Consider the following 12,370-nt stretch of genomic DNA (forward strand, 5'->3'; position numbering starts at 1 on the left):
AGGCCACATTGCTATTAAGAAGACTGGAATCCTCTGGTACTCTTATCCTTAGCTTCTCCCAGTGGTCCAGGACGCCTGGCAGCAGAGAGTTTCTTCAGAGCCTGCTACTTCTTTCCAATTCCTCTCACACCCAGGACCCTCCTCCCATTGGCCCTTGGCGGGGGTCTCCAGGGAAGTACCTTACCATGGTTTTTCTAGGTGGGACTCACTCCTGGTCTGATATAATAATAATAATGTTGGTATTTGTTAAGCACTTACTAGGTGCCGAGCACTGTTCTAAGCGCTGGGGTTGATACAGGGTCATCAGGTTGTCCCACGTGAGGCTCACAGTCTTCATCCCCATTTTACAGATGAGAGAACTGAGGCACCGAGAAGTGAAGTGACTTGCCCAAAGTCACACAGGTGACAGGTGGCGGAGCTGGGAGTAGAACTCATGACCTCCGACTCCTAAAACCGTGCTCTTCCGACTGAGCCACGCTATCTGGTTGGCCCTAGCCTCACTGAATGGGTGAGGCCCACACATGCACGCTCTGATTCGCAAACATGGCTTTCCTTATGGACTGCTCGGATTATGGGCTACAAGTCCCAGCAGCCTCTAGGCACTTCTGGGAAAGTCCAATTCTTCCCCAGCGTGGAGTGACATCCCAGCTGCCATGCTTATTTCAGGTTGCAGTCACACCAGCCCACGGGGCCCTGAAACAGCAAGGCCCAAGTCCAACCCACCTTTTAACAATTCGGACCCCATGCAGGACTCCAAATTCTACCGCAAGGACTATCGGTCAATGTGTGTAGAGAGTGCCGAAGCCTCCGAGATGGTGTTAGCCAAATTTTTCAGGAGAGAAAAGTTCTCCCAGTTTTGTTTCGTGATGGCAAAAATCGCTCCTGTTTAGTGACATATATCCCAGATAAAAATATGAATATGTTCAAACACAAGCTGCTGTAGGGTGTACTCTGGCTAGGCAACTAATGGAAGATTAAGCCCGCAGCGTAAATGAACTTCTGGCCCACGCTAAGCAGATCATAAGAGTTTTGAGTAGCATATTCAGCTGTTTCAAGCCTCTGCCCCCCTCAGCGTTCGTAGTGTCTGGGGAGAGGAGGGAAGTGGGATTTGTTGGCGGGGGGTGGGGACTTCTTTAGAAGCTTTCAGAAACCAAGCCATTAGGAGCAACTGAAGAACACCAACTGCCTTTTTAAAAGCTACCAGATTAGAACCAACTATTACTCTCCTATCTGCCCAGGTACCTCTGACATTCAACCCACTGAAGTCAGTCAGTTAATATGGATCAAATGCAAGCACAAGTGAAGGAATATAAATTCGTATCAGGGCCAGTCCTGAGAGAGGCAGATGTTGGCCTACAAAGCAGTTTAGTCTTCTTCCACAGAAGCGGCCAAAATCCTTTCCAGCATTTCCAGTGACCTCTTTGCTTGACTTCATTTTGGGGATCTTATTCCGAAAGGAATTTGAGAAGGAGGTGGAGAACAAGAAAAACATTAGGCAGAGAGGCTCAGTGATGATTAAAGACCTGGAAAATAAGACCAGAGGAAAAGCTAAAGACTGGCGGCTGCCTTTAAACTAGTCTTTGAATGTTCCCGCTGATCAGCTGTTTCCTTCCTCCACTAAAGCCGGAACAAGAGGGAATGTTCTTAACCTGCAAAGTGAGGGATGTAGGTTAGACAATGAGAGTGATTGAATAATGGAATTAGTTTCAGAGGGAGGAATTTTGTTCCTTCCATGGAGATCTTTAAAAGCCAAATAGAGTCTCAACTGCAAGGGCTGGTTTAGGAATAATCACAAAGCCTGGAGGTCACGAGCTGGATTGATGACCTCTCTGGATCCCTTTTTCTGCTTCTTGCTCTGAGATTCTGGGTAATGTGAGTCAGTGACGCCTCACGCTGTCCTTTCAGGTTGGCCGGGGGCTCTGCCTCTATACAGGGGAGGAAGTGAAGGCTGAGAGAGATGCAGGGCTTTGCCTGAAACCTTGAAGTGACTCAGCGGTAGTCAGAGGATGAGGGATATCTGTTTCTGCAAAACTCACATGCCCCTTCAAACTGTCCCCGCCTCCTCTTAGAAATGCAAAGAATTCTGATCAGATCTGTTGGAAATGTCTGATTGGAATGTACTGAATTCTTATTTTATGTAGCCAGCCAATTTCCTTAGCGGAGGAAAAATTCTTATCAGAAATACAGGTTGCAATATGGTTTATTTTGCATTGAAATGAATCATGGATTGGATTTTCAACCTTACCCTTAAACACTGAAGCACTGTTCTTGGATAGAACAAGCAAGCCCTTCACCAAAAAAAGCAAACACTCCATGAGAGCAAATCCTGAAAGTACTACTGTATTGCAAGGTCAGCTTTAGGATGGGAACACTGTGGTGCATCATAGTCCCTCCCAAATGATGCCAGAGCATAGGCCTTTGGGGATTGAAAGCTAGTGCTCTTCTACAAGAAAAATCCAGAAGGCAAGGATAGGAAGTACAGCAGTTGTGTAATCCTTACCAAAACAAATCGTTACCAAAACCACCAATCTTAGTGCCTTTTAGGGATTAACTGCAGATTTGGAGTAAGTACCCTTTCTAAAGGGTAAGAATGACACAAAGATGGGGCAGTGAGATGTCTCTGGATTTGCTTGCTGGTTTGTTGGCAAGCAGTCTTTCCTCACAAGATTTTTTGCCAATACTACCAACTCAGAGCGGTTTGCGGAGACCAAAGCGAGGGCCCGAAACTCTCTCTGACTTTTCTCAACTGCTTGGCTGATGAATCCGTGGTAGCCAGATTCTCGGCCATTTCCTTGATTTCTCTGCTGGCTCTCGATTCAGAGTTTCTTCGATCCTGGATTCCTTATTTCTTCATGTGAATACTGGACTTCTTCAGTCAGTAAACCCCTCTCCCCTAATCTTCTCCACACTATGAGATGGTTCTAACAATTTTTCCTACTACTGGCCTTTCATTCTTCAGTGAGTCAATCAAGGGTATTTATTGAGCACTTACTGTGTGTACAGCACTGCATTAAACATGTGAGAGAGAACGATACAACAGAGTTGGTAGACATGATCCCTGCCCACAAGAGCTTTCAATCTAGCAGAGTTCTTCAACTTGTCAGGTTTGTCCTGGGCCTGACTAGATTAAATTTTTTTTTTAATAGTATTTGTTAAGGGCTTGCTATGTGCCAGGCACTGTACTAAGCACTGGGTTAGATCCGAGATCATCAGGTTGGACACAGTCCTTATGCCACACGGGACTCACAGCTTTAATCTCCATTTTACAGATGAGGTAACTGAGGTCCAGAGGAGTGAAGTGACTTGCCCGAGGTCACAGAGCAGACCTGTGGCAGAGTCTGGATTAGAACTCGGGTCCTCTGACTCCCAGATCGGTGCTCTTTCCACAAGGCCACAATAAGAGTTACCAGGGTTCTGATGGACTCAGGACTAGATCCAAAGTCAGGAAACTTGGAGGTTTGAGTTCTGGCTCTGTTCCGAGACCATCCGGCTGGGTGCGGAAAACTGCCGCTGCCATCAAGGGTCAGCGTCAGATGTCAATCATAGGGGGATGTGGCACCATGATGGGTCCATCGTTTAACCCCTTCGATTTGGGATTGGAAGAACTGATAAGGACACCCAGCCAAATCTGTAACCCGACCAAACACCGCTGATTCCATTTGCACCCCTATCACGGACCTGTTGTAGATACTAAAAAAACTATGTTTTAAAATGATTGGAACAAGGAATTCCTAACACCCGGGCACAGATAAAGTAGGCTAATCTTCCTGTGCTCCTTCTTATGAGACAAACTTGCAAGTATCCTCCAAAATGTTATTCCAACTGCTATCTCTTTCGGCCAAGAGTGCCTGCACTTCAAGTTTAATAGAACCACAGGATTAGAAATCACTCATCGAAACTTTGAGATGTGGAACACTTACAAAAGAGAAAAACGTACTTTAACCCAACTTTAAAAAGTTTCCTCTATCCTCAAGGAGTGGATTTTAGATTATTTTCTCCTTTGTCTCTTCCAGAGTTTTTAAACATTTACATGGTCGGGGGGTAGGGGTGAGGTCGGATTACGCTCTCTCCTCTGATCGTTGCCTTTTACCTTCTATCTTTCCTGAAGTATCCGCTCATAACACAGCACCTATTGAGTGGGCATTCACATGTGTTCTAAACATCTGAGGTTGCTGCTTCCAAGGCATCCTGACAAATGATTATCTCAAGTTTCAGGGCCAGAGAACAGCCTTGCTCCTCCCACTCATCTGCTTTTAGCACAAAGAGCGCTGCTACAGCAGAAGTGGCAAGTCAGAGGCTCCCGACCTATTTTTATATGACCATCTGAATTGCAGTTTGGGGCACGGTGGCCATTGCGGGTGGAATGCCATGCCGGATGGATTATCCTTCAGCAGCTGAGGATCGCCCTCTCTTCGGCTTCTGGAACTCTTCCCAACCCTAGGAGATTTGGGGTGAGGATGGCAAAAATCAAATATGAGCTGGCTTTGTGATGTCCTCTCCTCTCTGAGCCTTTGAGAAGTGTTGGGGCTTGCTGACCACCATCCCTGATACTGCGAGCATGGTGCGTTCTGGGCCGCCATGAGCACTAAGATCAGGAGAGGTCAGAGTGGCGTCCATTCGGAGCTCATCCCACCACTGGCCTACTCTGAATCACCTCTTTTGCAGGCCGCGTGCTAAACACTGTAGCCAGCTCTTTGAAAGATGCGGGATTAAGGCTGCCTGCCGTCAGACAACAGACTGCACTGCTGTGAAACAGAAAAGAAATAATTTGTAGACGCACATACTTTGCTTTTATACAAATACATTGCGTGGCACGGTTCCCTTCCAAAGTGACCAGCGTCTGGTCCAAAACTCCTCACTTTCTCCAGCTCGAGGCCTGACCTAGTGCCCAAAGATCTCAGATTCCACTGTGCCCAATACAGTACCTAATGAATGCAATCCTTTCATTCAGTTAGCACGAAGAGAGGCATGAAGTTATGTATTCTTTCTCGGCCGCAAACGAAGCTGGTGGGTGAAAAGAATTTTAAAAGCGCTTAACACAAAGTCCTATTTTCTGTAGAAAAAGGATTTGCATAACTTTCTTCCATTCAGAGAAACAAAGTGAAATAAGCTAGTCAGAAACCGATTTAACAGACCACAGCGATGACAATCGTATTGCCATCTTGGATTTACAGAGCACCTTCCATCTTCCCCGTAAAGGATTCGAAGTTTAAATTTTAATAAGCTGTGGTGGCTTACACGTTACAGTCAAATGTTAACAAATCTAGTCTGCCCATTTTCATGGGACACTGATCCAGAGAAAATGGACAAAATCAAGGCTGGTGAGATTTTGCTTGGCCATATGAAACAATTTGACTGTCGAAGTGATAAAATACTAGATCAGGCATATAGGGAGGTTCTGGAGTTTCTATCAAACAGTCATCTTCCCTGGATGGTTTAGGACAAGTTTTCAAGTGAACTGATATTAGTTGATCTGTTTCAAAGGTAGTTTGTATCCTTTCATCTTTCACATGGTACAATTCAGAGAAAATACTTCCAGAGATTCTTTTGCATTTTTGGCCACTCAAAGGTAAAGAAACCTGTTTATGTGCGTATGCCCAATGTAACTTTTAAATGACTCTATATGTGTGGGTAAATATAGCAACCAAGTGGGTCAATTGTGATTCGTTGCTTCAATATCAACCCACAAACCCCACAATGATTTTATATATAAGTTGCTTTGACTATGAGCTCCAAGTTTGGAAATATATTCTTGGTGTGCATCAGGCTTCTAAATTTTAGGGCTTTCTTTTTTAGGTGAAAACCCTACTTATTTTAATCAGTGATATTTATTGAGTGCTTACTGTGGGCAGAACACTGTACAGTGAAATAAAGTTGGCAGATTTGATCCCTGTCTACTAGGAGTTTATGGTCTATATTGTTATTTTGTATTATTCAATGTGAACTGTATATTTAACATTTACATATATATACACATACATATATATGTATCTTCTCCCACTTAGACTATATGCATAATGTGGGACAGAGATTGTGTCTGAATGCTTCACCTTATATTTTAGAAAAAGTAAGCATGATACTTAGATAAGAAAGACCTTTAACTGAGTACGTCTTGCCTGAGACTCCAGAGAAGAGAGAGGGATTCAATGTACCAAAGGAGACGACTAAGATGGCAGCCGGGAAGGTAGAAGAGAGAGCCCCAGGGTCAGTGAAGGAAAGTTCTGAGGGTCTGGAAAGTCTGTCAACTAGCAGGGAAAACAGCTGGAGAGAAACAAAAAACAAAGTGAACAGATGGTCATCTTAGGTTCCCCACAAATTCTTTGTGGGATGAGCTAGTATTCAATGAAAAAAGCTGACGAGACTGAGTGAAGAAGTTCACTTAACTTTTAATTTTCCCCATTTTATTCACTCCCCACTTGATTCCTCAACCCCCGACTCGCCAATATGGAAAAAGTGACCTTTGGTTTGGGAGCCCCCCAAACCAATGGCCCTTTTCTTAGGAAAAACAAACAACAATACAAATATATCAGCCTTGATTCAAAGATAAGCGGCTTGAAAACTCAGTTAGATGAGCATTTGTTTGTCTTTGGAGTTGGTGGCATTCTCAGCAGGGATAGGGCCGGGCCTGAACAGCTCTATTTTGCCTGCAGAATGAGAGCAGAGGCTGAGTCAACAGGATCAAGCACTTCAGTGAAAATTCCTTTTTTGGAAACTAGGCAGGCTGACTTTCCAGGAGCGCTGAATTGTTGGAAAGTGACGCAACTGTACAACAAGCAAGAAGCCAAAGCACGACAGAGGCCAAAGAAGAAACTCTTGGAATCAAGAGACCTAAAGAATCCCAAAGGCAATAGGAGGCTTTTGTATTCTTAACTGTCTGAGCTAAAAAATCAAACAGATGGACAACATTTCCCTTTAGCAACAAGATGATTTTCCCTTCACTTTTATGGATAAGCACAGAGTAAAATTGCAGGGAGGAAAGAGAGCAGAGGAAGAGAAAGAAAGTTGCCATCCTTAGGACTTATGATGTGCTGAACACTGCAAATGAACCTATGCATTCTTCTTATTCACTTATTTATTCCTCCATCCATCTTTGTTTTACAAGAGAAACTGCATAGTCCAGTTTTATCTTTATCTTTTCTCCAGTTGTGCCTGGATGTCTTCCCCCTTAGATTCAATAGTATTTATTGAGCGCTTACTATGTGCTCTGTACTCTGTGTGCTCTTAGCACTGTACTAAGCACTTGGAATGAACAAGTCGGCAACAGATAGAGACAGTCCCTGCCGTTTGACAGGCTTACGGTCTAATTGGGGGAGACGGACAGACGAGAACGATGGCGATAAATAGAGTCAAGGGGAAGAACATCTCGTAAAAACAATGGCAACTAAATAGAATCAAGGCGCTGTACAATTCATTAACAAAATAAATAGGGTAATGGAAATATATACAGTTGAGCGGACGAGTACAGTGCTGTGGGGATGGGAAGGGAGAGGTGGAGGAGCAGAGGGAAAGGGAGAAAAGAGGGTTTAGCTGCGGAGAGGTAAAGGGGGGTGGTGGTAGAGGGAGTAGAGGGAGAAGAGGAGCTCAGTCTGGGAAGGCCTCTTGGAGGAGGTGAGTTTTAAGTAGGGTTTTGAAGAGGGGAAGAGAATCAGTTTGGCGGAGGTGAGGAGGGAGGGCGTTCCGGGACCGCGGGAGGACGTGGCCCGGGGCTCGACGGCGGGATAGGCGAGACCGAGGGACGGTGAGGAGGTGGGCGGCGGAGGAGCGGAGCGTGAGGGGTGGGCGGTAGAAAGAGAGAAGGGAGGAGAGGTAGGAAGGGGCAAGGTGATGGAGAGCCTCGAAGCCTAGAGTGAGGAGTTTTTGTTTGGAGCGGAGGTCGATAGGCAACCACTGGAGTTAAGAAGGGGAGTGACATGCCCAGATCGTTTCTGCAGGAAGATGAGCCGGGCAGCGGAGTGAAGAATAGACTGGAGCGGGGCGAGAGAGAGGAAGGGAGGTCAGAGAGAAGGCCAACACAGTAGTCTAGCCGGGATATAACGAGAGCCCGTAGCGGTAAGGTAGCCGTTTGGGTGGAGAGGAAAGGGCGGATCTTGGCGATATTGTAAAGGTGACACCGGCAGGTCTCGGTAATGGATAGGATGTGTGGGGTGAACGAGAGAGACGAGTCAAGGATGACACCGAGATTGCGGGCCCGAGAGACGGGAAGGATGGTCGTGCCATCCACGGTGATAGAGAAGTCTGGGAGAGGACCGGGTTTGGGAGGGAAGATGAGGAGCTCAGTCTCGCTCATGTTGAGTTTTAGGTGGCGGGCCGACATTCAGGTGGAGACGTCCCGGAGGCGGGAGGAGATGCGAGCCCGAAGGGAGGGGGAGAGGACAGGGGCGGAGATGTAGATCTGCGTGTCATCTGCGTAGAGATGGTAGTCGAAGCCGTGAGAGCGAATGAGTTCACCAAGGGAGTGAGTGTAAATGGAGAACAGAAGAGGGCGGAGAACTGACCCTTGAGGAACTCCAACAGTTAAAGGATGGGAGGGGGAGAAGGCACCAGCGAAGGAGACCGAGAATGACCGGCCAGAGAGGTAAGAGGAGAACCAGGAGAGGACGGAGTCTGTGAAGCCAAGGTGAGATAAGGTATGGAGGAGGAGGGGATGGTCGACAGTGTCAAAGGCAGCAGAGAGGTCAAGGAGGATTAGAATGTATACCTAATAGATTGTAGGTCCCTTCAAGGCAGGCAATCCTTTATTTTACCTCCATTGTGCTTTTCAGAGCTTAGTATGGTACTCAGCATGGTAGACTCTCAAATGCTATAGAATGATCAGCATTACTTTTAAGCTGCTGTGGCAGATTCATATTCTCTCTCTCCACCCTTTAGATCATTATGTAAGGGGGAAGGAGAGATACTCAGAGAGAGATACAGAGACAGAGAGAGGCACCTCCTTCATTCAGTCATATTTACTGAGCACTTACTGTATGCAAAGCACTGTACTAAGCACTTGGGAGAGTACAACAGTAATAATAATTGTGGTATTTAAGTGCTTACTAAGTGCCAGGCACTGTACTAAGCGTTGGGGGTGGTTATGAGCAAATCAGGCTGGACACAGTCCCTGTCCCACGTGGGGCTCACAATCTCAATCCCCATCTTACCGATGAGGGAACCGAGGCACAGAGAAGTGAAGTGACTTGTCCAAGGTCATACAACAGACCAATGGTGGAGTTGGGATTAGAACCCATGACCTTCTGATTCTCAGGCACATTCCCTGCCCATAATGAGTTTACATACACACACACACGGTAGTGTCTTTTTCAAATATAGACGATTTCCAATAATTCTTTCTGACCCTTAAATACCTGATCAGGGGAGTTTTTGAGGGGTTTATATTCAACCACCCTCTCCGATACACCAAAACAAAGAGCCCAGCTAGTGGTGAAAGTCAGGACTTCGAGCTATAGGCTTGATATCCTTCACTGAACATTAAACTGGCTCTCTCCAACCCTGCTGAATTGGAAAGATTCATCAGATCGGTTTTTAACCCAACCTCATTTTAAGAACAAGTGTGGATACGAGTCATTAGAGGAAGAAAATGAAACAAAAACTGACCATCTTTGGAAATCTTTATTTTTCAGACTTCCTTAGCAGTGGTTACGGTTTCAGTCAGCGTGGCTCAGTGCAAGGAGCACAGGCTTGGGAGTCAGAGGTCATGGGTTTGAATACCAGCTCTGCCACTTGTCAGCTGTGTAACTTTGGGCAAGTCACAACTTCTCTGGGCCTCAGTTACCTCATCTGTAAAATGGGAATTAAGACTGTGAGCCTCACGTGGGACAACCTGATTACCCTGCAAATCTACCCCAGCGTTTAGAACAGTGCTGTGTACATAGTAAGTGCTTAACAAATACCGACATTATTATTATATTTTTATTACCCTATTTATTTTGTTAATGAGGTGTACATCCCCTTGATTCTATTTATCGTGATTATGTTGTCTTGTTTTTGTCCATCTGTCTCCCCCTATTAGACTGTAAGCCCATCATTGGGTAGGGATTGTCTCTATCTGTTGCCAAATTGTACATTCCAAGTGCTTAGTACAGTGCTCTGTACATAGTAAGCGCTCAATAAATACTATTGAATGAATGACCTGAGAATGGGTTTTCAAAGTCAGTTTTTTATAGGTGAATAGAACATAAGCTGTGGCAACAGGAGAGAAAAAAATTTAACAGGTGGATTGGGTGAGCTCATGAATGAGAGAACAATTAATAGGCTATTTGAAGGAAATAAAAGATTAGGGATATTAGCAATAAGATCAGGGATATTGAGGCAGGGCATCAAGGATAGCACTCATCACAATATTTGCCATGTAGCTTGTCGCCATGATAAATAAAAGTGAGCGTTGGATATTTTGGAGGATGAAGTTAGTACAATATGCTGGACTTTTTATTTTAATTTCCGTATGTTCATCCTCTTTCACCCTAAGGAAAAGGACAGCAGTTGACCCTTAAAATTTGAAGCAAACAAAGAACTCCTTGGAAAGATTTCATGGCATCAAAATAAAAGACTTTTTAAAACTTTTTTTTTACAAATTTACACAGTTTTCTAGCCGTGCCATCGACAATTCGGATTCATGTGGAAACTAAGGCCGGAGAGAGTCATGAGGGTTTACCAAAAATGCAAGAAGAATGTAATTTTTTTTGAAATAGTTTATTCGTGCCTATTTCAGTGTGTGAGGAATCAACCCAGTCTAATATGTTCAGTGTGCTGCACCACAGGGTTCATCTGCTTTTTGGTTTCCATGGCTCGAAAGTGGTATGTCAAATGTATTTTTTCTTTCACTACAGAAGACTTCTAAACGTCACCCCTGTTGTAGGCATAACCCTCAAAAAATACCCACACACCTGCACAAGAGCACAAAATTACCTGGAAATGACCTGTATAAGAACAAAAGCAACCCACTAAAAAAAAAAAAAAAAAAGTTAAACATTTGGACAGAAGAGAGGTCTACCAGATTCCTCTCACCTAATGTTAAAATATCCACTTCTGTTGTCTACATCCTCCACCCTTTAGTGTTTGTTCTTTAAGAAGAGACGATCATCCTCGCTTTCACCCAGCACGTGCAGCACATAAGACCCAGTGTAGATCAGGAATTGTCCAGTTGCTTGAGCCATGTAGGACAGGAACCGAAGCAGTCGCCTAGAACAGATTGGGAACAGCAACAAAGTAGTTAAGAGATGGATAACCCACCTATATTTTATACTTCAGGACAATTTTCCTGTCCACTTGAGTGAAGGGAGGTGCCAAAGTTATATTTCAACCTTAATTTATATTGGTTGCACTTTGACAAATTCATTTTCCAAACTCCAATTCTGGTTGCACACCTAAATCAACTATATTTATTGAGTGCATACTATGTGAAGAGCTCGGGAGTGTATAACATGACCTACTTGGTAGACATGTTTCCTGCCCACAAGGAACCTATGGTCTAGAGGGGAAGACAGACATTAAAATTATGGATATATATGTGAGTGCTGTGGAGCCTAATCAATATTAACTGGACTACCCACCCAAAATATATTATACTTGAGAATATAAATTGGAGAAAGGATTAAACCCTTGAAGGAAGGGTCATAGTATTCAAGATAATAGTAACCCCACAAGGAGGCTGCTTTGCTTATCTTCCCGGCTCTGCCTCTTGTCTGCTGTGTGACCTTGGGCAAGTCACTTAATTACTGCATTCTGCACACAGTAAGTGCTCAATAAATACGATTGAATGAATGAATGAACTTCTCTGCACCTCAATTTTCTCATCTATAATATGGAGATTAAGACTGTGAGCCTCATGTGGACCAAGGAGTGTGTCCAACCTGATTATCTTCTGTCTACCCCAGCATTTAGTACAGTGCCGGCACCTAGTAAACACTTAACAGAGACTAGGAAAAATATATATGAGAAGAAGAAGAAGAGTATGTTTGGATCATGCTGGCTATGTTGACTCACAGAGATTTGCTAGAGGTGAACTTTGAGGGGAGACTGTAATCCATCAGTTGACAACACCCCATCCTCCCTGTTTCTGAAGCCCATGACCTTGGTATTATCCTTTTTTTAATGGTATTTGTAAAGCACTGTTCTAAGCACTGGGGTAGAATATGTCAGCAGGTTGTCCCACGTGGGACTCACTGTCCTAATCCCCATTTTACAGGTGAGGTAACTGAGGCACAGAGAAGGTAAGTGACTTGCCCAAAATCACAAGGCTGACAAGTGGCGGAGTGGGATTAGAATTTACGACTTCAGACTCCCAAACCTGTGTTCTTTCCACTAAGCCACGCTGCTTCTCACGAAACTGAGATAAAGAGAAGTTAGTGACTTGACCAATCACAGAGCTGGC

The 12,370-nt window shown here is 44.6% G+C and overlaps 1 protein-coding gene across 1 annotated transcript in view; it reads right to left on the reverse strand.

Annotated features, from left to right (window-relative positions):
- Window positions 1-10,670: 10,670 nt before the first annotated feature.
- CIDEA (cell death inducing DFFA like effector a) overlaps window positions 10,671-12,370 on the reverse strand; it is a 28,925-nt gene continuing 27,225 nt past the window's right edge. Inside the window, exon 5 of the mRNA XM_029064346.2 lies at window positions 10,671-11,178. Coding sequence (XP_028920179.1) covers window positions 11,049-11,178 — 130 coding nt within the window. The 3' untranslated portion in view covers window positions 10,671-11,048. The remainder of the gene's footprint in view (window positions 11,179-12,370) is intronic.

This window comes from Ornithorhynchus anatinus, chromosome 5 (assembly GCF_004115215.2).
Source record: "Ornithorhynchus anatinus isolate Pmale09 chromosome 5, mOrnAna1.pri.v4, whole genome shotgun sequence".
Lineage (NCBI taxonomy): Eukaryota > Metazoa > Chordata > Mammalia > Monotremata > Ornithorhynchidae > Ornithorhynchus > Ornithorhynchus anatinus.